The sequence below is a fragment of the Mastigoproctus giganteus genome, chromosome 3 (assembly GCF_048544385.1).
Source record: "Mastigoproctus giganteus isolate SK-2022 chromosome 3, ASM4854438v1, whole genome shotgun sequence".
Lineage (NCBI taxonomy): Eukaryota > Metazoa > Arthropoda > Arachnida > Uropygi > Thelyphonidae > Mastigoproctus > Mastigoproctus giganteus.
Genome location: NC_143577.1, coordinates 133,399,961 through 133,427,687, shown reverse-complemented (window position 1 = coordinate 133,427,687; position 27,727 = coordinate 133,399,961). Strand labels below are relative to the sequence as shown.

The 27,727-nt window shown below is 37.7% G+C and overlaps 1 protein-coding gene across 1 annotated transcript in view; it reads left to right on the top strand.

The window, feature by feature from the left end:
• LOC150088278 (protein adenylyltransferase SelO, mitochondrial-like) overlaps window positions 1–27,727 on the top strand; it is a 471,795-nt gene that overhangs the window by 115,484 nt on the left and 328,584 nt on the right. Inside the window, exons 5-6 of the mRNA XM_090370666.1 lie at window positions 862–977; window positions 15,749–15,852. Coding sequence (XP_090226792.1) covers window positions 862–977; window positions 15,749–15,852 — 220 coding nt within the window. The remainder of the gene's footprint in view (window positions 1–861; window positions 978–15,748; window positions 15,853–27,727) is intronic.

Below are 27,727 nucleotides of genomic sequence, written 5' to 3'. Positions count from 1 at the left end.
ATTCTGTGCATTCATGACAATGACAGCATATTTTCAAAATATGTGGTAGTCACATTGATGTTATTGCCCTCTGTTAATAAAGTAACGATAACATACTGCCCTGTGACTGTATCGTGCTTCTGCTGTTAGTGTCACTTTAAAAATAAAGCTTTTAATTGAGTTGTGCAACTTTATCACTCACCCTGTATTTAAATTTTTCCTTATGTATTTCATATTGTAGACTTCTCTCTTTAATCTAGTTGAAATAAATTATGCCATTTTTTGTTTTATATTAAAATATAAATGCACAAGGCTATATCAAAATATTGGTGTAAATATACCATAGATTGCTCATAAAAGAAAAACTACAATCATAGTGTAATCGATATAATTGTATCTCATATTGAAACTACCTTCACATATGGTGTATTTACACTGATATTTTATAGTATATTTTAAGCTCATATCGTATTATTGTTTGTGCATTTATATTTTAATATAATATTATTTTGTACACTTTTCGGCTTCTCATATATTGTGGAATTAATTTCACAACTGGGTTGGCATGATTACAACACCAGGGTACCTGCTCGCCCACTGACAATAGGCCAACAAGCCTTGACATGGTGCCATCTGGATGGTGGTGCCCACTGAGAATAAGTAACAGTCTTCTCTATTAGTGAAGTGTTACTTATTCAAGGTAGTCACAATATGAGATATAATTAAATCGATGCCTTTACGCTACGATAGTAGGTTTTCTTTTATGAGCTGTCTCATAAAAGAAAAACTAGTTTTATTTTATGAGATAGTTTTTTTTTTAACTTTTCTCTCTCTCTCTCTCTCTCTCTCATATAGTGTGTATAACTTTGGGGTTTTATTTAGGTCCATCAAGCATTTGTTGATAATCCTGAAAAAAAGTATGCAGCATTTTTTAAGGAGGTAATTTTATGTACTGCCAGACTAGTTGCAGAGTGGCAGTGTGTTGGATTTTGCCATGGGTAAGTTATTTTGCATAATTAAAAGAATTAGCTGTTTTAATTCATACTAAAATTCATTTGTAATGAAAGTATTGTGTAATCTGGTTTTCATGAATAATTTTAAGAAAAAATTTGGATTGTGTGTATACACTAAGTGGCCATTTATTAGTATTTCATATATTAAAATATCTTTATATTACACACACACACACACACACACACACACACACGATCCAGTCGAAACATTGACCACCTAATAGTGTGTATGTCCTCCTCTTGCTTTCAAATGTTACATCTCTTGATCCCTGTAATCCCAGATATGTTCTGCGGGATTTATATCCAGTGAATTTGCTGGCCAAGCACCCTGCTGTCACTTTTGTGTTCAGTGAACCACTCTCAAATAATACCAGCAATGTGATAGAGCACATTATCATGCTGGAACACACCTGTGCCATCCAGAAGGGGTGTACCTGGTCAGCCACAATGGATATATTGTTTTTAGCATTGAAAGTGTGGTCTAGGGGTATAAGGGCTCAAGAGATTTCCATAAAACTTCCTCCATGCCAAAATACTGCTGCCACTTGCCTGTTTCTTGCCTGTTGCCACTTGCCTGTTGGACAAGAATATTGGAGTGATTTCTCTCCACACTTTATTGCCTGACCTCCATCATCTGTCCTAAATATGGAGACTCACAAATGGCATTTTGTGTTTGCTTGGTGTGATGCAAATGACCACGAAATCAGAGTCCATTCAGCCCAAACATTCACAGTATTAACTTTCAAGGAGGATACCTTGCACGCTCTTAAGCATACCAGTGATGGAAAGAGGAAAAAGAAATACAGAGACTTAAGATGAAGCTGAACGTATCATACCATACCACGGGATGAGAAAAGCGGTAAAACCCCTAACAGAAGGCCCATGTACGTATAGAGGGTTGCAGGGACACAAATAGAAATGACTGCTCCAACAAAGGAATCATTTTCTCCCACTGCCCAAAGTTTACTGAGTTCTCAAAATCCTGCACAGCAAACTCAGTCAGCTGCTACAGCAATAAGTACTTCTCACCACTACCAAAATCCTGTGGAAAAGAAAAACCACAGAAAGCTCAAGTTCCAAGGGAAGTATAAGAAAAAAAACTGAATGTTAAAGTTAGAGAGATACCTGAAGATTCAGTCCTTCCAGGATTGAGGTACCTCCTTCTGATTTGGGTACCTTCCCCTGATTGAGTAATTGATATTGGCTAAATTCCTTTAGTTAGACTGCCACGGATTCTGGCAAAATAGGGAAAACATCAAGGCCCAAATGCAAAAGCATAAACCAGTTTACTTTTTCTTGCAGAAGATAGACATATCTAAAGGCAAAAAAAAAAATCAATTTCTTGTAAAATATTGCTATCATCCATAAAGATAATCTGGTTGTTCACAGAGTACTGTAGTTAAGTTGTTCCTACAGTGGACAGTCAGTGAACAGAATAGCAGTTGACAGACAAATGGCAGGGTGTTTAATAGTTTAACCTTGCAACTGCTGCTCTGCTACATTGTGGTGAATGTAGGCTGTCATGCTTTGTTCAACCTGATAGACGAACAACTGGCCATGGACTATAGCAGAACAGAACTGAACTGCTGTTTTGTCCACTGACTGTCTGCTGTAGGAACAACTTAACTATGTACAGTACTCTGTGAACAGCCCAGATCTTTATGGATTATGGCAATATTTTACAAGTATTTTTTTTTTTTTACTTTTGATGTCTGTCTTCTGCAAGAAAGGTGACTAGTGGTGTTTCCAAGCCCCAAAAATTTGCTGCCTCAAAAATAACTGCAGAACTTAATGTGAGTCTCAGCAATTCAGTTTCTAGCAAAACAGTTTGGTGTGAACTTCATAAAGCTGAAATTTATGGCAGAGCCACTATTGCCAAGACATTGATTACTTGGTGGTAATGATAGGAGCATAATGCAATGATGTAAGGAGCACACAACTGAATTCTTGATGATTGGAAACGTCATATTTTCAGACGAATCATCATCATCATTTTTCCAACAGAAAAATGTGAATGATGATTTACATTTTGAATGAGGAGTTTACCTTTATTGAATGCAAAAGGAAGCACATCATCCTGACTGTTTTGTACCAACTGTCAAACATGGAAGAGGATCAACAATGGTTTGGGGATTAATATCTTGAGGTTATTTAGTTGCAGTCATCACCATGAATATGCAAATTACTGCCATTGATTACCTTAATATTTTGAGTGCCTAGGTACTTCTGATGTACCTGGTCACTCTTATAATGGGGGATTTTAATTTCCCAGATATTGACTGGAATTTGTAGGTTGGTCACTCACACACTAGCAAGGCTTTTGTGGATTTATTGGATGATTGTTTTCTACATCAGCATGTTTGGGAGGCAACTAGAGGAAGTAATATTTTTGATCTGATTATCAGTAGTGGTTCTTCATGGATTAAGAATCTGCAGATAAAGGAACCACTAGGTGGCAGTGATCACAGTGTGCTGAAGTGGGATTTTCTCAAAGAGGTAACTACCATCAGGGGTAAAGGGAAGGGTTTTTGCTTTCGTAAAGGTGACTACGGTGGTCCGAGACGGTACTTAAATTCTATACGGTGGGACCAACAGCAAATTCAAAATGGAAAGCATTCAAAGAATTTATCTTGGAAGCTACTAGGCTCTACATACCAACTAAGAAATATTGTTCAAGGTTTAGGCCTAAAAGGATATCAGATGAACTAATGAGACGTGTGGCAGAGAAGAAAAATGCATGGGATACATATAAATTAGTGGGTGACATGGAAGCCTATGATAGATATAAGCTGGTCTCTAAGTCACAAAGGAGATTAGGCAGGCAAAGGCAGATTATGAGAAATCCTTGGCAAAGTATGCAAAGAAAAACAACAAAGAGTTCTCTATCTATGTAAACTCTAGAAGGAAAGGGATGAATCAGATTGGTCCACTGGACATTGATGGTTCAACTCTTGATGATCCTGCTCAGGTGGCTAACAAACTAAATGAGTATTTTGCATCTACATTCACCCATGAGGAGTTATTCAGGGAGGGGAATGCCAGATGTGAGTTAAACTCTGGCAGTGAATTGGATGATTTTGTAATAATTGAGAGGAAAGTGGAAGAGAAATTGTTGAAGATAAACATAAAAAAGGCACCCGGGGTGGACAGGATCTATCCAGTTATATTAAAGGAGGCAGCAAAAGAAGTGAGCAAACCCTTAGCCATAATTACGAGAGCTTCTTTGGACTCCGGGAAGGTACCCATGGACTGGAGGTGTGCAAATGTGACCCCAATTCACAAAGGAGGATCAAAGAGCAACACAAGTAATTATAGACCTGTTAGTTTAACTTCTGTTCCAGGAAAATTACTGGAGGCACTGCAGGATCATCTAGACAAGATTTCAGTCATAGCTCAGACACAGCATGGTTTTGTTAAGGGAAGTCTTGCCTGACCAATTTGATTGGATACTATGATGTGGTCACAAAGGATGCAGGGAATAACTTTTATATCATACATTTGGATCTTAGAAAGGCTTTTGATACTGTTGCACATGAAGACTGCTGCACAAATTGGAGCAGTGTGGTATTGGAGGCAAATTGCTGCTATGGATAAAGGGATGGTTGAGTGGGAGAAGACAGAGAGTGGTAATCAATGGACACTGCTCATAGTGGACTAATGTTATTAGTGGAGGTCCTCAGGCTTCAGTATTGGGTCCATTGTTGTTTTCTGTATTTATAAATGATATTGATGATGGTATATCAAGCTTAATGTCCAAGTTTGCAGACGATACAAAGGTTGGCAGGGTTGTTAAGGACACTAATGACAGTACACTGCTGTAACAGGATCTAGAAAAGTTCAGCAGATGGGCTGAGAGGTGGCAAATGAAGTTTAACATTGACAAATGTAAAGTACTACATATGGGAAGCAGTAACCCCAGAGTAACGTATCAACTCTGTGGAACTACAATGACAGTGGTAGAGAACGATAACGACCTGGGGGTAATTGTGTAGGCAGATATGAAGTTTTCTGAGCAGTGCAGACGGGCTGCAAGAGTAGCTCATGGTGCATTGTCGATAATATATAGTAATTTTTCTAGCAGGAACAAGGAGGTGATTATTCCCTTGTATAAGGCAATGGTCAGGCCACACCTAGAGTACTGTATACAGGTCTGGAGGCCTCATTTTAAGAAGGATGTAGAGCTGTGAGAAGTGAATGGAACAAAGGGTTGCTCTTATGAAGAAAGGCTTAAATTTTGCAAATTACAGTGTTTGGAGACTAGGCACCTGCAAGGTGGTCTGATTGAGGTGTATAAAGCCTTGAATGGTTTGAGCATGCTGAATGCTGATGGAGCTCTTGCTCAGAATAATCATTTGAGAGGGCATAAATTCAAATTGAGGAAAGACAGATGTAGGATAGATGTGTGGAAGTTTGCCTTTAGCCTGCAGGTGGTTGGTTGGTGGACCAGACTTCCTTCCTTCGTTGTGGAAGTTGATAGCCTAAATAAATCTAAGGCTGAGAGCTGGACAGGTACTTGGAATGAATGGAGATGTGAAATGGGATCGTGTTTTTTTTTTTTTTTTTTTTTTTTTTCTTTTTTGGCTATACTGCATAAGCTTTTTTTTTCTTTTTCATCATATGCCTCTGCTAATGCTAATTTGCAAATGTTGTTTCAAGATGATAATGCTCCAATCATCACAGCATATGTGGCCCCCTTTTGGTTTGAGGAGCATGAAACTGAGGCTAAGCATCTCCCATGGCCTGCACAATGACAAGATGTAAATGTTATTGACCCCATGTGGGCATATTGGGAGAGGAGAGTGAGATGCAGATTTTCTCCACCTGCATCACTCAAGGAGCTTGCAATATTCCTCCATGAAAAATAGTACAATATTCTTCTTCAAACTGGTGAAAATTTATTTCATTCTATTCCAGATAAAATACTTGTTTTATCAAAGCTTGTGATTTATGTGGGATGGGGCTAGCACCATATTAGTGCATAATAGTAACATCTTATCACAGATTTTTTCATTATTTTGTCTACCCCTATACGGAGTGGACAAAATAAGCCCAAATGTGCCACTGAAAAGTGGGGGGAGGGGGCAGAGTGTCTGCAAGACAAAAACTGAATGTAGAGAAGCATCTTTTACCCAGTTATTTAATATTTTTGTGTTGAAATGAAGCCCTGCTCCTTTTACTAATATCATTAGCATTAGTAGAGCTATATGATGCAAGAAAGCAAGCATATAGAGCATCAACCGAAAAAAAAAAAAAAAAAAACCCCTTCCCATTTCACCCATCCATTAACTCCAAATGTTTGTCTAGTTCTGCCTTGAATTTATTTAAACTGTCAACGTCTACAATGACAGGTGAAAGCTTGTTTCATCAATCGGCCACCTGCTGGCTAAAGGCAAATTTCTGCACATCTATTCGCTACAACTGTCTTTCCTCAGCTTGAATTTATGTCCCCTCAGGCACCTAATCTGGGAAAGAGGAAAAATCCCACCTGTGCAGTGCCTAGTCTCCAGACACTGCAATTTGCAAAACTTAAGTCTTTCTTTATAAGAGCAACCCCTTGTTCCGTTCACCAATCATGTTGCCTTTCTCTGTACGAGCAGCTCTACATCCTTCCTAAAATGAGGCCTCCAGACCTGTATACAGTACTCAAGGTGTGGCCTGACCATTGCCTTATAAAAGGGATAATCACTTCTTTATCCCTGCAAGAAAAATTCCTGTATATCACTGACAAGGCACCATGAGGTATTCTTGCAGAATGTAGTGTACTTGAGTGTAGTTCCACCCAGTTGATACATTACTCTGGGTTTACTGCTACTCATGTACAGTACAGTTGGCTCTGCTATATCGTGCATTTTGGCAACATGAATTTGCTCCAGTTCGACTGATGTATTAGGGAACAATGCGGGTATAATGCAATTTTCTCATTGGCTCATGCACGATTTCATCTGCGAGTAACATCAGGTGAATACAAAACCCGGCAACAAGCTGAAGGTAGCTACCTGCACAGCAATGCATACAAGTTTACGAAGTTTAAAAAAATGTCAAATTTGTGAGAGCTATATTTCCTATTTACTGTAGTTGTATTGGTCGGAGACACTGTTGTCATTCGCTGTATTCACAATATATTGTAGGCCGATCCATGTTTTCAGGAGCTCACATTTTTCGGTTTGAACAGAAATTTCGTGAGGCATGATAGCATGATCAGAGGTTTACATTTTGGGAGGTCACTACCAAATAAAAAACAAAAACAATTTGCAGTTCCCAATTTATTGAACTTTTCTGTTAGTGCTATCTACAACAGGCCCCCGTTATAATGCGGTTTGCTTTATGCTGATTCGCTATAACGCTGTTCTTATATTATAACCCATACCTGACTATAACGCTCTTTTACAGATTGCATTTTTGGTTGCATATTTAACGAAATCGTTTCATTTGATGGAGCCGATAGCTTAAAAATGAATAGCAAAACGTTTCCCACACAAACATTAAAACGTTTCCCACACTGACTTGAGAAATTTTCCCACACTCGGTGAAATTTTCTCGCACACTAATTTAATTGCAGTACAGTGACTTGTTACGTATTCCGAGATCAACATTTTAAAAAATGATCAAGTATATTGCTTGTAATATTTGCGTTATATGCATTTATCCAAAGTCTAGTCATCACTCAGTACAGTGTTAGACATAACGGACAGTTTACTTGAACATTGTATCTTAATTAATGCAACCAACGCAGTTACTTTTCGAAGAGTTGATAATGGCTGATAAGAATGAAAAAGCAAAGTCTGGGCACAGTACGAAGATTGTAAATGTAAGAAAAAGACTGAATTTGAAAATTAAATTAGATGTTTTGAAGCCAATCGATTCCCGTCAACGACAAGCGGATGTGTGCCATAATTTAGGACTTGCTAGTTTAACTGTAAGAACAATTATAAAAAAATAAAGAAATAATTTTAGCAGCGGGAAAGATAGCTGTTCCACTGCAAGCAACTAGGGCTAGGCCGGTTATTAGGATTGAAATCGAAAGATGTTAACTAATTTTATTGAAGATAATATCCAATGCAGAATTCAGTTAAGTTAAATATTATATAAAAAAAAAAAAAAAAAAAGATAGAGAGAGAGATTAGCCAATATGATGATCTGAAGAGAACTCACCTAAAAAAAAAAAAAAAAAAAATGTGGAACAATTTAAAACTGGTAACAGCTGGTTGGATAGATTTAAAATCTAGGGAGCAGCCGCAAGTGCAGATCAAGGAGCCAAAACTTTCAAAAAAGAACTTGTTAAAATTATTGAAGAAGGGTATTGTGTGTTATACTTCTCAACAAGTTTATAACATAGATGAAGCAGGACATTTGTGGAAATGAATGCCTAAAAGAAGTTTCATGTTGAAAGAAGAAAAAAATATGCCAGGTTTCAAAGTGGCGAAGATTCGGGTGACTTTATTGTTGAGTGGTAACACTGCGGGGGATTTAACATTAATACCCCTTTTAGTTTATTTGGAAGAGGGCCAAAGTTGAACCCAAAATCGACACTTTTTTCATGATTAAATTCATCAATTAAATGAAATCAATTTAGATCAATTAAATTCATGATTTTAATTGGAATTTTAAGTTTAATTTTGATACGTAAGTAGTTACCACATAATTATATACGTATGTAATGCAGAATATTTATATGTACAAATATTTGAAGATTAGGAAATATTCTATGGCACTGACCGCAACTTACAAATACATATGGTACCTTATGGGAATGTGTGGCTTGATTAGCACGGATTCACTTAGCGCTCTGTTTTTCTGGAACGAATTATCAGCATTGAGCGGGGATCACCTGTAACGCCGTTCTTATATTAAAACCCATATCTCACTATAACGCTGTTTTTTCTTTTTTTTTTTTTTATGAAAACCCCAAACACGAAAGGTATCAAAACCTATAGTACTTAGTACCGTGCATGGGTTGAAGGGAAGTATGGGGGGAAGGGGGATGCCGGAAACTTTGCTCTAGAGACTAAACATGGGTTTCACCACTTCAAGCCTCGAATAAGCAAAGTGGTGGTATTTCACCAGTTGATGAAAGTTTTACCAGCGTACAGATTGAATTTTGGCATGTTTAACGAAAACGGTTCATCTGATGTAGTCGATAGCTTGAAAATGAATAACAAAGTTTCCCATGCTGACTTGCGAAATTTTCCCATGCTCAGTGAAATTTTCTCCCACACTAATTTAATTGCACTATGGTGCTTGTTACGTAGTTTCGAGATCAACATTTTAAAAAATTATCAAGTATATTGCTTGTAATATTTGCGTTATATGCATTTATAAGATGCCTAATCATTAGCATTAGCATTAGTAGAGGCATTTGATGCAAGAAAGCAAGCTTATGCAGCATCAGCCAAAAAAAAAAAAAAAAAACACCCACTTCCACTTCACCCCTCTGTTCGTTCAAAATACCTGTCCAGCTGAGCCTTAAACTTATTTAGGCTATCAACCTCCACCACAAGGGATGGCAGTCTGTTCCACCAACCAACCACCCGCTGGCTAAAGGCAAATTTCCGCACGTCTATCCTACATCTGTCTTTCCTCAATTTGAATTTATGCCCTCTCAGGTCATTTTTCTGAGCTAGAGGAAGAATCCCATCAGCATTGAGCATGCTTAAACCATTCAAGGCTTTATACACCTCTATCAGATCACCTCGCTGGTGCCTAGTCTCCAGACACTGTAATTTGCAAAACTTTAGCCTTTCTTCGTAAGAGCACCCCTTTGTTCCATTCACTAATCTTGTTGCCCTTCTCTGTACTCGTTCCAGCAGCTCTACATCCTTCTTGAAATGAGGCCTCCAGACCTGTATACAGTACTCTAGGTGTGTCCTGACCATTGCCTTATACAATGGAATAATCACCTCCTTATCCCTGCTGGAAAAATTCCTGTATATCATTGACAATACTCCATGAGCTACTCTTGCAGCCCGTCTGCACTGCTCAGAGAACTTCATATCTGCCTGCACAATCACCCCCAAGTCCCTTTCATTCTCTACCACTGTCAGTGTAGTACCACAGAGTTGATACGTTGCTCTGGGGTTGCTGTTTCCCATGTGTAGTACTTTTTGTTTAACATTTGTCAATGTTAAACTTCATTTGCCACCTCTCAGCCCATCTGCTCAACCTTTCCAGATCCTGATGCAGCAGCATAGTGTCAGTAGTGTCCTTGACAACCCTGCCAACCTTTGTATCATTTGCAAACTTGGACATTAAGCTTGATATACTATCATCAATATCATTTATAAATACAGAAAACAATAATGGACCCAACACTGAGCCCTGAGGGACTCCACTAATAACATTAGTCCACGATGAGCAGTATCCATTGATTACCACTCTCTGTCTTCTCCCCCTCAACCACCCCTTTATCCATAGCAGCAATTTGCCTCCAATGTCACACTGCTCCAATTTGTGTAGCAGTCTTCCATGTGCAACAGTATCAAAAGCCTTTCTAAGATCCAAGTATATAATATCAAAGTTATTCCCTGCATCCAGTTCTTTTGTGACTGCATCATAGTATCCAATCAAGTTGGTCAGGCAAGACTTCCCCTTAACAAAACCATGCTGTGTCTGAGCTATAACTGAAGTCTTGTCTAAATGATCCTGCAGTGCTTCTTTAACCAGTGCCTCCATTAATTTTCCTGGAACAGAAGTTAAGCTCACAGGTCTATAATTACTTGTGTCAGCCTTTGATCCTCCTTTGTGAATTGGGGTCACATTTGCACATTTCCAGTCTATATTTACCTCCCCTGAGTCCAAGGAAGCTCTCATAATTATGGCTAAGGGTTTGCTTACTTCCTTTGCCGCCTCCTTTAATATAACTGGATAGATCCCATCCACCCCGGGTGCCTTTCTTGTGTTTATCTTCAACAGTTTCTCCTCCACTTTACTCCCAGTTATTTCAAGATTCTGTAGCTGACTGCTAGAGTTCAATACACGTCTGGCATTCCCCTTGCTGAATAACTCCTCATGTGTGAATGTCGATGCAAAATATTCATTTAGTTTGTTAGCTACCTGAGCAGGATCATCAACAGTTGACCCATCAATATCAAGTGGACCAATCTGATTCATCCCCTTCCTTCTAGAGTTTACATAAGTAAAGAACTCTTTGCTGTTTTTCTTTGCATCCCTTGCCAAGGATTTCTCGTAATCTGCCTTCGCCTGCCTAACCTCCTTTGTAACTTGGCTGCATATCAACTTGTATCTATCATAGGCTTCTGTGTCATGTGTTAATTTGTAAGTATCCCATGCATTTTTCTTCTCTGCCATATGCCTCATTAGTTCATCTGACATCCATTTTGGCCTAAACCTTGAACAATATTTCTTAGTTGGTATGTAAAGCCTAGTAGCTTCCAAGATAAGTTCTTTGAATGCTTCCCATTTTGAATTTGCTGTTGGTAACATCATCAGTTGGTCCCACTGTATAGAATTTAAACACTGTCTCAGTCCATCGTAGTCGCCTTTACGGAAGCAATAACCCTTCCCTTTACCCCTAATGGTAGTTACCTCTTTCAGTAACTCCCACTTCAGCACACTGTGATCACTGCCACCTAGTGGTTCATTTATCTGCAGATTCTTAATGCATGAAGAATCACTGCTGATAATCAAATCAAGAGTATTACTCCCTCTAGTAGCCTCCCGAACATGCTGATGTAGAAAACAATCATCCAATAAATCCACAAAAGCCCTGCTAGTGTGTGAGTAACCAGCCCCCAAATTCCAGTTAATATCTGGGAAATTAAAATCTCCCATTATAAGACTCTCTGATTTACTGGCCCACTCTATTTCCCTGTACAGTTCCTTATTATACTCATCAGAGTCATTAGGCCTATAGCACACTCCTACTCTCAATTTCGATCTCCCAATGCTTATGTCACACCAAACGGACTCAACACTGCACTGTCCAGCGATGTCGACTGGCTTCACTTTCTTGGTTTTTATGTGTTTCTTAACTAATAGCATAACCCCTCCCCCCTTCCTATCCTGTCTATCCTTTCTGTAGATGTTGTACTCCCCAAATTGCAGTTCTGCATCCCCTATATCTGTGTGACACCACGTCTTTGATATCCCAACAATATCTGCCTTTGATGTTTTGAGCAATACCTCAAATTCATCAAATTTATTTACTAAACTCCTGGCATTGGTGTACACGCAAGTATACCTGCACCTGTTTCTATTCTTAGCTACCCTAACACAGCCCATGTGTTTACTTGTACCGCAATGGCTCCCAGCAGTCTCTGAAATACCATGCATCTTGTTTTTCAGGCTTCTGCTCATTCTAATAGAAGCAGTGCAAGAATCTCTTTCACCTCTGCCAGTGGCTACTGTCAATCTATTGGTCTTTGTCTCCCCCCAAGCTAGCAGTTTTCCGACCCACCTAACACTGCCTCGATAGCATCAGCAAATATTCTTGCACCCTTTCTATTTAAGTGTATCCCATCCCTGTAGAAGCAATCTCTCCTGTTAACAAGTACAGTCCAGGCTGAAAAAAATTCTACCCCTTGAGCCTTGCACAATCTTTCCAGGGCACAATCATCACTCGGTACAGTGTTAAACATCGTCCGTAATGGACAGTTTACTCAAATGTTGTATCATAATCAATGCAGCGCAGTTACATTTTTGAAGATTATGGTGGATAAGAATTAAAAAGGAACGATGTCTCGACTCGGTATGAAGCCTACTAAGGTAAGAAAAATACAGAATTTGAAAATTAAATTATACGTTTTGAAGCAAATCGATTCCGTTCAATAATTTAGGACTGGCAGGTTCAACTGTAAGAACAAATATAAAAAATAAAGAATTAATTTTTGCAGCAGGAAAGACAGCTGTTCCACTGCAAGCAACTAGGCCAGCTATTATAATTGAAATGGAGAGACTTCTAAATAATTTTATTGAAAATAATATACAAGACACAATTCTGTTAAGTTAAATATTAATAAAGAAAAAGTGATTAGCCCGTATGATGATCTGAAGAAAGCTCGCCTTAAAAAAAAAAAAAAAAATGTGGAACCATTTAAAGGGCTGGTAAGATAGATTTAAAATCCAAAGAGAAGCTGCAAGTGCAGATCAAGGAACCCAAACTTTCAAAAAAGAACTTCTAAAAATTATTGAAGAGTGGTGTTAAACTTCTCAACATTTTAAAAAAATGATCAAGTATATTGCTTGTAATATTTGTGAAACTTAAGTCTTAAGTTTTTAATATAGATGAAACAGCACTTTTTTGGAAAAGAATGCCTAAAAGAAGTTTCATATCGAAAGAAGAAGAAAAAAAAAAAAAAACATGCAAGGCTTCAAAGCAGCAAAGAATCAGTTGACTTTATTGTTGGGTGGTAACACTGCTGGGATTTTAAAGTAAAACCCCTTTTAGTTTACTAGGAAGACGGCCAAAGTACAACCCAAAATCGACCAAAGTTACAAAAACTTGACAGCCCAGGGACATCGGATTAATAAATTCATGATTTTAATTGTCATTCAATTCCTACTATTAGTTCATACTCTCCCTATATATATTTATATATCTTGTTCAAATTTTCAATCGTTAATAAAATACTTTTTATTTATCCACTCAAGTTCAAATACATTTTTTTAAACTTGTAGTGGATGACACTTGATGTTAATTCAGTTTTTTCAGATATTAATTCATTAATTAAATTTAATTAATTAATTTTAGTTTTATATGGGGGAAAAAATTTCTCTTATATAAGATATTTAGCAGGATATAAATTTAGGAATAAAATTGAAATCAACAGGCAGTAGCTCAATCGGTAAAATGCAAGAATTTCAGTATTTTTCACGTGAAGGTGAAGAATGCGAGTTCAATTCTTGAGAAAATCAATAATTTTTTGATAAATTTTTGAAGTCGAAAGTCGAAAGTTTGTTGTTGACCTAAGTAGGAATTGACTTTAAAAATTTTTTTTTTATATTACTTGTTTTAATCTTAATTTTGATACGTAATATAGTTACTTACCACATAATTATATACGTATGAAATGGAGAATATTTTATATATACAAATTTTTAATATTAAATATTTTGACCGATATTTGTGCGTCTTTTCGCTACTGTTTATTGTTGATTAGAAAATATCCTATGGCATAGACCGTGACTCACAAATACATATGTTACATTATGGGAATATGGCACTCACTTGGTGCTGATTCACTTAGCACTCTGTTTTTCGGGAACGAATTATCAGTGTTCAGCAGGAGTCACCTGTAATTATAAATGGGTAGTAAATTCAATCTTTATTGCATTTGCGATAATACTGATTGATAGCTGGAATTCTGTGGCTTTTTTACCTTATTATGGTGAAATATGTTTCCCCTTCCATGAAATCTTCAATAAATTTTCAGAATCTTCTGTTCATTCCTATTTTTAATGCATGAAATTGTTACTGCGTGTCTCACTTCTGCAATTTGTGCATTCCATGTTCTTCGTTATTATTGATTGCTTATATTTTTTACTGTTTTAAATTTTACAATCCAGAAAAAAAAGTCAGTGAATGGAAATATTAATTTGCATGTATATATTACAGCACAATATTTACTGGAATATTTATTTATTAGAAATTTAAGATTTTTAAACCTGTGTTAGCAATTTTATTGGTTTAACTTTTTTTAGTGTTTTTCTTACCACACTTTTTTTTTTTTTTTTTGAATGCTCCGCCCCTATCCCTATTTTTCCCATAAGCCCTGATGTTTTGAATGTGCGAAATGCCATAACGTGGAGGTTTTTAGGAACACATGTACTGTTATAGCAGAACTGACTGTACTTTACATTTGTCAATGTTAAACTTCAGTTGCCACCTCTCAGCCCATCTGCTCAACTTTTCTAGATCCTGTTGCAGTAGTGTACTTTCATTAGCATCATTAACAACCCTGTCAATCTTCGTATTATTTGCAAACTTGGATATTAAGCCTGATGTACCTTCATCAATATCATTGATAAATACAGAAAACAGCAATGTGCCCAACACAAACCCCTGGAGGACACTGCTAATAACATTAGTCCACAAAGAGCAGTGTCCATTGATTTCCACTCCCTGTCTTCTCCCACTCAACCCTTTATCCATAGCAGTAATTTGCCTTTAATGCTGTACTGCTTCAACTTGTACAGTAGTTTTCCATGTGCAATAGTATCAAAAGCTTATCTGAAATCCAAGTATATGATATCAGAATTATTTTTTGCATCCAGTTCTTTTGTGACCTCATGGTAGCATCCAATGAAATTTGTAGACAAGACTTCCCACATCAGCACACTGTGATCACTGCCACCTAGTGGTTCCTTTATCTGCAGATTCTTAATGCATGAAGAATCATTACTGATAATCAGATGAAGAGTATTACTCCCTCTCATTGCCTCTCAAACATTCTACTCTAGAAAACAATCATCCAATAAATCCAAAAAAATCCTTGCTGGTGTGCGAGTGACCAACCCAGATGTCCCAGTCAATTATCTCGGAAGTTAAAATCTCCCTTTACAAGACAATCTAATTTACTGGCCCACTGTTTCTCTGTACAGTTGTTCATTATACTTATCCGAGTCATTAGCCCTGTAACATACTCCTGCTCTCAATTTTGTTTTCCTAGTGCTTATCATCATAGTTTATATTTACTGTCATATATATATTTATATATGTCATTTATATTTATCATAGTATATTAGTAAATATACAAAGTTTATGTATATTTACTAATATACAGCATTATTATTTTTTATAGGGTCCTGAATACTGATAACATGAGTATAATTGGCGTAACTATTGACTATGGACCATTTGGCTTTCTTGACAGATATGATCCTGATCATATTTGTAATGCATCAGGTGTGTTTAAATTTTCTTTAAAGCTATTCTTGAAGCATAATAGTGATTACAGTTAACAGTGGGAAGCATATTTTTAGTGGTATTTTGTAGAATTAACAAGGATCAAATTCATATCAGTTTGAGCACACACTAACAGCTCAGATGTAATGGAATTAAGTCTTATAATATATTTTTTACTTTGATAATTTATAGAATGTCTTAATGTACTGTTTGAAATTTGAATAGCAATAAATATATTTTTTATTAAATAAAAATGCTTTTCAAATAAAAATAAAAGTTTCTTGTATTTAGAAAGAGGTTTAATCTTATCTTTCAAAAAATTGAATGTGACTCGTTGTTATTTAATTTCATCAGCAACTTAGGTCATTGTGTATTATGTCTATAAATATGTGTTTTTTGGCTGATGCTGCATAAGCTTGCTTTCTTGCATCGTATGCCTCTACTAATGCTAAATTGTGCAGGCTGAAAAACCTGTAATAACTCAAGGAGAAAAACCTTCCTTTCTCCATCAGAGATTGGCTAACTATATCCTTGATTGTGGAGGAGTTTTGAAATTTCTCCAGTCAGTTGAAACAAATTAAACATCGACCAATCCAATTGATTTATACTTGACAAAAGCACTATACTGTCAAACAGGATTAGTCAGTATTATCATGCTTATGTGGGTTTGTCCATCTCTAATAAGTTTTTTGCTAATAATCTGATTCACCAAAGTTATCATATGCAAGGATGTCCTGGGGTATCTTGATAAGATGTTTTTATTTCAGTCCATTTTGAAACAAGATGGTTGCCATTCAAATATTAAGTTCTACCTGTTCAGAATTTTATGTTTATGGTCCATTTAAGCTGAATTTGAGGTATACACTGGTGTTCAAAGAAAGTGCATCACCTAGGAATTTCACATTTCTAACCCTTTTTTGCAATCGTATATTACATTAATGACTAGCATCACAAATTGAAATACAGTAAACCCCTGCTATTTGTGGTATCTGTATTCGTGGTTTCGCGTATTCGCGGTCGCTGATTTAATATAAAATGATACCTAAAAAAAATGTGAATTTTATACCGCCGTGAACATTTTCTGCCATAAAAAAACATGGGCATGGCTAAATTATCTTTCCCAGTCAAAACAGTGCTCAGTGGGTGAGGGGAGAAGGGTGACAAAATTGAGAGTGTGGATGTTTCTCACTAATCCTTGTTCAGTATGTGTTATGCGCTTGTCATGGAAGGTTTCATCGTTTCTTTTAATTTATATGCTTATAAATTGAATAAATTTATCAATTTATAAATTGATATGCTTACAAAAGTGATAAATCTACTGTTTTGCAGTGTAAAACAGACTTTTTCGAGTGTGTTAACAGAAGAAAGTGACTTTATTGTGGACAAATTCTTTCTAACCTGTACAAAAATATGGCTACGAATAACAAGGGAAATGTGAAAAGATCAAAGAGGGTGATGACATTAGCGAATAAAATTCAGTTATTAGACAAAATTTCTAACCGTGAAAGGGTCTCCTCAGTGGGTCAACAGTACAATCAATCAAGAAATCGGAAGAAAAAATCCACCGTAGTGTCTGTGAAAATGCGCCAATTGCTTCAAAAATTTTCTCTCTAACTCGTGATATTAAATTAGAAAAAATGCCAAAAGGCTTTAAATCTGTGGATAGAAGACCGAACTCAAAATAAAATTCCCTTAAGTTCACTCGTCATTCGTGAAAAGGCAAAACACCTTTATCAACGCTTTAGCGAAACTGGTGATAGCACTGGTGGGATAAGTTTTTTAGCTATAGCAACGGTGCTGGTTTGAAAGATTTGTTTGAAATTTCTAATAAATATTACATTTAATATTAAATTGTTTCTTATTTGCATTTCACTATGTACTGTCTATGTACATAGTCATATTATGAAGGTACATATAATAAATACATAGACAAAATTTTAGACTAGTTTTTCTAATATTTCATAATTTGGAACGGAACCCCTTTATTACTATGGGAGCCATAACTCAGTATTCGCATTTTCAGTATTCGCGGCATTTCTCAGGAACGTAACCCCCGCGAATAGCGAGGGTTTACTGTATAAACAAAAGATATTTATTAATAGTTAAGGCAAAGCTAAGCAATATTTGACAGGTGCTCTCAAAATATTCCATAATGAGCATTTGCAACCTTTATACAACAGTTTTGGTAAACACGACAATTAATGCTGAAATGTTATCAGAAGCTCTCAATTTGCTTCAGTTTATCATTTTAAATAGAAAACAAAATGAAAAGTGTGCCAGGTACAAACTAATATTTAGTTGAACTGCCTCTGACCCTGATGACAGCAGCACACTGTACAGCATTGACAAGATCAATTTCTGAAGATAATCAGCTGATAGTTTGTGGTTCCAAACACGAATTATGACTTCCTGAAACACAGGAAGGGTCTTTGGTTTCTTTCTGGCAACTGCAGATTCCACACGATGCCAACAGTTCTCTATAGGATTCAGGTCTGGACTGTTTCCTGGCCAGCTGAGTGGTAATGGACCATTATTCCAACCATATTTTCACCTGTAACAAATGCAAACACATTACTGTCGAACCTCTAATGCAGAAATGAAGCTAAAATAACTACAGAAGTGGCTACTTTTTTTTTTTTTTTTTTTTTTTATGAAAACCCTAAACACGAGAGGTATTAGAACCTATAGTACTTAGTACCGTGCTTGGGTTGGAGGTTCAGAAGATGAAAGAAGATATTTGTTGACATTAGACTTGAACTTCTGTAGACTTTAATTTTCAGAAAATACATATGAAGGGAGGTTGTTCCAGAAAATGGCAGTTGAATGAATAAATGAGGAAGATGAAAAGTTGATTCTGTGAGTTTTAAGTTGGACAGTAAATGAATGTTGGCTGGTAGCGGCACGTGTTCGGACTGTTTTGAAAGAGTGAGCGGGAATTATAGAAGCCAATTTAGAAGAACAGTGCCCATGGAAGTATCTCTAGAAAAGGTATGCAGAAGAAACAGTACGTCTATGAGACAGCGAGTGGAGAGACTCTGTAGAGATGAGTCATTAATTAACTTGATTGCCCTCTTCTTCCCAGATGTGGGAACAATATTCCATGGCAGAGCGGATTTGCGATTTAGGCAGAGTGAGCAGCTGTTGGAAGAAAAGTAATGCCGAGAGCGAAAGAGAAAACCAAGTTTTTTAGATGCAGAGGAAGCAATATTTGTAATGTGCTTGCGCCAAGAGAGATTACAAGTCAGGATAATCCCCAAAAGAGATATATCATTTTGCCTAGAAACTGGAGTGTCCCTAAAGATAAGCATTGGAGAAGAAGAATTGTTTTTACGAGATATAAGACAAGACTGAGTTTTAGAAGGGTTGAAATCGACTAAGTTGTCTTTGCCGTAGTGGAGAATTACCTGAAGATTGGAATTTAAGGAATTGGTAGCAGACTTTCGAGAAGTTGAAGCTGATTGAGCAGGACAAGGTTTCTCAAAATGAAAGTGGAATGCAATGTGCTATCATCGGCAAAACTATGGATAGGATTTCCAGTCAATGGAAGAAGGTCATTAATATACAAGAGGAAAAGAGTGGGGGAAAGAACTGAACCTTGGGGGACACCGGCATTAGTGGAGAAGTTAGAAGACAGAGAGCCATCTACCATCACCCTCAGTGAGCAATCAGAGATCTTCTATCAGAGTGGTCTTCTGAACAAGGAAGCTTGTTTAGAAGACCTTTATGCCAAACATGATCAAAAGCCTTTGAGATATCAAGAGCAACTACTTGTGTTTCACCGAACCTTTCTATTGAATTAGTCCATAAATGGGTGACATAAGCCAGAATATCACCAGTGGATCAACAATGACGAAATCCATACTGGCGATCGTTTATCAGACGGAAGGTTTCTAGGTAGTTTAAAAGTTGGCGGTTAATTGATTTCTCCATTCCTTTAGAAAGAGTAGAAGTAATTGCAATGGGACGATAATTGGATGGGAGGGATTTGTCACCCTTTTTGGAAACTGGCTGGATATGAGCAAATTTCCAAGCAGAAGGAAAAACACCTTTGGAATAAGAAAGTGAAAAAAGGTGGCAAAGAATAGGAGTAAGTTCAGGAGCACAGGTTTTGAGAACAAATGGAGAAATACCATCAGGACCTGGAGCTTTCTTAGCATCAAGATTCATCAAAATCCTTCTGATATCCTTTTGACGGAAGACCACAGGAGGCATTGAATGGAGCGTATTGGGAATGGTGGGGGATGTTTTACCAAGATCATTAATACATGAGCTGGAAGAAAAATGGGATGCTAGCAGGTCAGCTTTATCCTTGGCTGAAGTCACAACAGAACCGTCTGGTTTGGACAGAGGTGGGAGCAGAGACGGGCAAAAGTTGCGGGCAATAGCTTTGGCAAGAGACCAGAATGCTTGGCTACCATTAGGGCAAGAAGCAAGTTTTCTACACTTAGCCTGTTCAAACTCTAGTTTGGACTGATTAATAACTGCTTTGCAATTGTTGCGAGCTTTGGTGTAGGCAGAAAATGAAACTAAAGAATTAGAAACAAGCCAATTACGATATGCAGCATTCTTGTCTTGAACAGCCTTAGCACATTTATTGGAAAACCAAGGTTTAGATAAAGGACGAGATTTCAATGTGGAGTGTGGGATAAAGAATTCCATTCCTGCAAGAATAATTTCACTGACACGATCTGAACAAACATTGACATCAGAAGTTTTGAAACAGTAATCCGACCAGGAAAAGAAGTCTCGCAGGTCATCCCATTTTGCATTCTTGTAATGCCAAAAAACACGAGGTTGGGAATAGCCATGAGATAAAGGTTCCATTGGAGAAGAGACAATCACCAAGTTGTGATCTGAAGTGCCTAAAGGACCTCTCACTTCGCCTGTGCACTTAGAAGGGTTGTTTGTGAGAAAAAGATCAAGCGTATTGGCTGTATGATTAGGACTGTCTGGTATTCTTGTAGGCAAATGAACAATCTGTGCTAGGTCATTAGTAATTGCAAAAGCTTCAGTATCTCGGCCTGCTGGGTCGGTGTGACTAGAAAACGGAAGCCAGCTGGAGTTGTGAACATTAAAATCACCAAGTAAAATTACCTCACTGTTAGGAAAGTTCGACTGGAGAAAGTCAAGTTGCAAAGAGAGGAAGTCAAAGAGCTCCAAGTGATTAGTGGAGTTAGGAGAACGGTAGAGACAACAGATGAATTTGACACAGTGAGATAGGGAGATTTTGAGCCAAAGAAGATCAAAGAGAGGAGATTCCAGATTGCCAAGTCTCTGACAGGGAATAGAAGAATGGACATATGCTGAAGTACCACCTTTGAGGCGAAAGGAATCATACAGCGAATAATTTGGGCATCTGAGATGAGCAGTTGTTGAATCAACCGATAACTGAGATTCTGTCATTAAAAGTACATGGGGTTTGGTTGACTGCAAGTGGAAATGGACATCGTTGACATTAGAATTGAGACCACGTATATTTGTTAAATAAATTAGTAAGTGCTTGGGAGGTTTAGATCTTTTCGCAGATAAGCTTGCTCTATTAGTTTGACTATTCATGGTGTATTCAATAGTAAGAAAAAGTGGGTCGGACTTGCTGTATGAAGTAACGAAATTTTTAGATATGGCGTACCCGTAGTAAGAATATACCCAGATATTTGACATAACGTAGCCTCGACAATGCTTCCCACTTACACACTACTCGGACTCCCTCCAGTCACTATCTGGCAGAGTAGAGGTAGCAAGATTATACACTAGCTGATCCGGAAGCCTCCCAGAGAGTTACCAATAGGTTCAGTCCTGTGTACTAACTAGCGGCTGGCCTGCGAACACTGTTTTAGAGCTGTACTCTCGAAATGTAAGGAATATTGGATCTCGCCACGACATTCATAATAACCTCAAAAGTCATCGATCACACTGCATGATGGAAGAGATGGGGAAGGGTTGACTGGAACTTAGCTCTAGAATCTAAACATGGGTTCCACCACTTCAAGCCTCCAATAAGCAAAGTGGTGGTATTTCACCGGTTGATGAGAGTCATCTATCAACTAATACTGCCTGGTAACATAGAGGGGCAGCGTTCCTCCATGTGGTATGGGCCCCACACCTCGACCCCTGCCTACTTTGGTTCACACCTGTATGGTCGCCCACCATGTACTTGTGCATGGAGGTTATACCCAGGATTACTAATAGTCCCACCATCGTGAAGGTGCAAACAGAGGATTTGGCTGTCACAGACCGTCCAGACTTCGCCGAAATTGGGTCCACTTGACTTGAATGTCACCTGAATATCAGTTCCATCAACGTCTTAGCCCCCCAGTTAGCAAGTACAGCTTGTCTGGCATATCTGAGAGAATGTCTGTGACAACCTGAAGGACCGAAATGTGACTATATTTCCTGAATGCTATCCATCCAAAATTTATTCTTCTCTTGACTTCCAGCCATTTATCATTATTACTGCTAATGACTTGTCCCAGATAAGTATATGACTCCACCTTTTCAATTACTGCTCCTTCATTCATTATGTCCCTTTCTGTGGCATACTCGGCGCGCTGCCTAATCTGTGAGCATTGCTTTGCTGCTCTAGTCTGGATCATGATTCCATTTAAGTATAATTTAATTAACAATGAAATTTAATAAGATTAATAAATTTTACTGATTAACTGATAATACTTATTTTGCTATCTAGTGTTACTTTAAACCTTACACTATTCTGTATCGTATAACAATGGCGGCAACTTATGAACTGTAAAATCTACGGACACCAAGTATTAACTTTCAAAATTGCTATCTAAATTCAAATTAAACCACGGAGCTTGACTAGAACTATAAAGCTGCTTATAGAAAATAATTAAGTGTAACAAAATTAAGTTAATAAAATGACTAAATATAAATAAAAACTTAGTGTTTTCCGGTGCTGCAAAAATCTTGGTCAACACATTGATAACCTTCCCTTGGGAAAGGTGATTTGATCCAGTTCGACATTTTCCCAAGGACCCAGCTGGTTCTCAACAATCTTGCATATAGTAGCTTATCAGATTGCTAAAGCATAATTTCTCTTTAACAAGTCCATGCTTTGATTGACTTATAGCCAGGTCTTAAAAAGTAAAAGTTTACAAAACAGCATTTTTCAGGATAATATGTGCTGAAGGCAGTTAGCACATGCATAACATTACTGATACATATGATGAAAATTTCTAGTTCATCATATGTATCAGTAGTGTGCATGTCAGCATAATTTTGAGCTTGTGCTATGCCTTGCATCTTGGATTATCACCACGTTGGAGAAATGAATGGTATTATTAGAAAGTTCTTCTGAAGGAACACCCGGGGTAAAATTTTTATTATTTTCTATCGCTAGGTTGCAGAGATATCACAGTCATTATTTAATGCTTTTATCTATGGGTCAGGCTTGTTAGTTGCCATACATAAGGCATTAGAGAGGCAGCCTGCTATTTCTTGGCTTGCAACTTACTGGGTTGGGCACCCTGTGTTGTTATTTATTTTTCAATCTTTTTTGTGATGTGCCTTCTTTTTACAATCGGAATTGTATTTACTGAGTTATGGCTTCCCTGTAAACAATACTTATTGTTTAAATAATCCTATTATGTGGTCCATGAAATTTGCCTCTGAGAACTTAAAACTCATACCAATAGAATAGGCACCTGTGAAATCCCCATAAGGACTCTTCTATGGGTTATATAAAAAATGCACCTAGATCTTTACTCCCCTCCTAAGCCTGTGCTCAACGCTGCTGTATGGTGAGCTCGCAAACTTTGCAAGCATCTAGATGGAAAACATTGCCACTATTGGCTAAAGGGTGTAAACCCCCCTGACCTTTTTTAACTGCCCCCCCCCCCCTCCGGATCTAAGGAAATAATCCTGCAGAGTCAGCCCTTCATCCCAAATTGATGGCCTCTTTATCTTGGATACCACTCATCCGATTGCTTTAATTCAGATTCGTCTCAATGAAACAACTTCATTACACAGGTATTTAAAGTAAAAAAACTTGTGTCAAAGTAAAACAATCCTGGTAACTTATAGTTACCAGGATTGTTTTACTTTGACACAACTTCGCCAAGCTTGTACCTACTTGATCACCACCTGTCGTGTCTGACAAGGAAAAGTTCTGAAGAAGATTTAGAACTGGTTATGGTCTTACAGAGGACCAAGAAAGAACAACTATTATATGATGGAAGAAGGTGAAAACACCAAAGTGGAGAAACTCCACCCCTAGGCTGAGTTTTTTTCAGGATGGAAAAAACTCACCAGGACAAAGTCCTACAACCAAGAGGTCAGCTTAGATGATGAACATGAAGATAATGGGAAAATCAAGGAGGAAGTACCTTCCCACACAAGCTAAAAAAAAATTACTATCCTGAAGTGAAGATACAAATGTTGCCTAGGCAATGAGGAATGCATCTCCAACAACACTGCTGTCAAGGTCTCTCTTGTGGCCAGATGGAGAAAATGATGTTAGAACCCAAAGATGAGAACTAAGTTTGATTGCCCAAATGCTGTGGGCAATATGGCTGCTCCTCAAGTACCAATCATCACTGCAATGAACCATTTCCTATGTAGAAATGTAAAGCAACCAAAAAAACACCACCCAAGTACCAAAATATATCATCTTCAAAGTCCAGGAGGACTGCCAATAGACCTCCAGTGAAGCCATCCAGACAGAAGTATTGAAGACCAAGCTCAAGTTGGACAACATCCAGGTTGAGGGTAAAAAAAAAAAATTAGGGACAAAGGCAAACAAGAGGGTTGCAAACATGGTCGACCTTGATAAAATAAAAAACCTGTGCAAGTATAGAGTCACCAAGGCTAAAAATACTCTCCAAGAACGAGGAACCCAAGCCTCATCCTCTTTGGGGCAATATTGAGAGAGAGACTGAAGCTGGTTGAGGAAATTTACCCCGGGAACTTAAGAGACCACATGGAAAAGACTACAGCCCTCAAAGAAATAAAAATCCAGTTCTCAACAAGAACTAAGTCAAAGGATAACCTAAATCGGTCATGAAAATCTAGAGTAGAATCTTCATGGGATGGCCCTCCTACTATTTCAGGGATTTTGTTCTTGCAGAGTCTGGGCACATAGAAAAGAGATCATCCTGGCAAATGCAACCGCAAAGGAGTAAATTGGCCACATGACCACTATCGGGGATGAATCCTGCTTCTACTTATAAACAAGCAGGGGATGTTTTCAGAAATCAGACCAGTTATGAATAGGTGAGCATTACACAAGTGAATGCACAATCCGTCTTGGTAGCCAACCACCTCACCAAGTTTATGGGACAAAATGAACACTGAAGTGGTTCTTCTGCAGGAGCCTGTTTGCAAATGGGGCAAGGTCCCTGGCTATCTACTGTCCTATCACAGGATCCAAATCTGTGATAATACCTACATGGATGCCATAATAATAAGGAATCCAGTCCTAGTGATTACTAGAATTTCCTCTTTATGCACCTCATATACTGCAAGTGTCACCATTAAAAGCAACACTAGCTGTCATACCCCGGTAACAGTGTACTTTCAATTTTGCAACCATATGGCATAATTATTGAATACTGTTGATATCCTTGGGAGAGAGGAGAGCTCTTGGTGGCTGCAGATGCCATTGCATACTCAACCCTGTAGTATGATGCAACCTTGATTCAGTGAAGCCTTCTCTTAGAGGACTTCATCACATCTGCCAGATTGGACATTGTAAATGAACCAGGTATGCCCACGACATTCAACTCTAATAACAGGAAAAGGCAGTGGGAAAGCAAAAATAAGAGTGTGTTATAGGCTTAATGACTCTGATGAGTACAACAAACATTAAATCTGAATGTCTTATAATGGGAGATTTTAACTTTTTTTCGTATTGACTTGAACTTGTGGATTAGTCACTCACAGAGTGGCAGGCCTTTTATGGAATGGATGGCTGGCTGGATGGCTATTTTCTACAGCAGCAGCATGACAGGGAGGAAACAAGAGGAAGCATTATGCTTGATCTGATTATCAGTAGTGATTATTTGTGCATTAAGAATCTCTAGATAAAGGTACCACTAGGTGGTAGTGATCAGTGTATTGATGTAGGATTTACTTTATAGACTTCCATGTGCAACAGTATCAAAAGCTTTCCTAAAATCCAGGTATACGATATCAAAATTATTTTTTCCTTTGCCTTTGACTACCATCAAGGGTAAAGGAAACGGTTTTTGTTTTCGTAAAGGTGACTCCAGTGATCTCAGTTAGTTTTTAAATTCTGTACAGTGGGACCAACTGATGATGTTACCAACAGCAAATTCTAAAGGGGAAGCATTCAATGAATTAATGTTGGAAGCTGCTAGGCTTTTCATACCAACTAAGAAATACTGTTCAAGGTTTAGGCCTAAATGGATGCAAGATGAACTAATGAGAGACTCCTGGCAGAGAAGAAAAATAGATGTGATAAAAATATTAATCATTAGGTGACACAGAAGCCTATTGTAGATATAAACTAGTCTGTAATCAAGTTATAAAGGGGATTAGGAAAGCAAAGGCAGATTGCGAGAAATCATTGGCAAAGGTTGCGAAGAAAAACCAGCAAGGACTTTTTACTTATGTAAACTCTAGAATGAGGTGGGGGATGAATCAGATTGGTTTACTTGGAATCGATGGTTTGACTGTTGATAATGCTGATAAACTGAATTGAGTATTTTGCATTTCCATTCACACATGAGGAATTCTTTAGAGAAGTGGAGGCCAGAAGTTTATTAAACTCTAACAGGGAGCTAAATGATTTTGTAATACGTGAGAGGAAAGTGAAGACAAATTGTTGAAGTTAAACATAAGAAAAGCACCTGGGGTGGATGGGATCTATCCAGTTATATTAAAGGATCCAGCAAAGGAAGTAAGCAAACCCTTAGCCATAATTATGAGAGCATCATTGGATTCGGGGGAGGTCTCCACAAACTGGAGATGAGTGAATGTATCTCCAATTCACAAAGGGAAAAGTAATTACAGACTTGTTAGTTTAACTTCTTTTACAGGAAAATCAATGGAGTCTCTAGTTAAAGAAGTAATGCAGAATCATCTAGACAAGACTGCAGTTATAGTTCAGACACAGCATGGGTTTGCTAAGGGGAAAGTGTTGTCTGACCAATTTGATTGGATATTATGATGTCGTCACAAAGGAACTGGATGCAAAAAAATAATTTTGATATCATATACCTGGATTTTAGGAAAGCTTTTGATACTGTTGCTTTTTTTGATACTTGGAAGTGTATTGTACACATTCGAGCAGTATGGCATTAAGGGCAATTCACAGCTATAATATATATTTAGTTATTTAAATAAATTATCAGCCCATTGAGAACCATACAGTTGAACAGGGATCCAAGATTAATATTGGACCGGTCCTTCGATGGTATGTCATGTAGAGTGGATGCTGCATGAACATTCCATGTATCAATCTTCATGCACTATTTCATTTTTCAGAGGAGGTGCTATTTCATGTTCAGGAACTGGATGGTGACCAAAAAAATTCTGGTGAGGATTGACAAATATACAGGCAAAGATTCTTCAGTCAAGGTCATCACATTCATCTTCTATGACTCACTGATCTGTATCTCCAGCCAATTTGTTTGAAGGTTCATGTGCGTAGTGCCGCTGAGGAATCTGCCTAATACTTATCTTCGGATCCAAGTTCGACTGCACAGTTCCGTAAAGTATCCTCATATTTTAATGTTAACTCCTGGCTGTTGCCGTGTGGGCAGTTTATAATGGCAGTTTGCTGTACAAATTTCCTTTTGCATGCATTGTAAAAAGGAATTACTCTGGGATCGGAGAAAATTTGATTATTTGCTTGTCGACAAGAATGGCGATACTGTCATTGTAGCTCGTAGAGCGT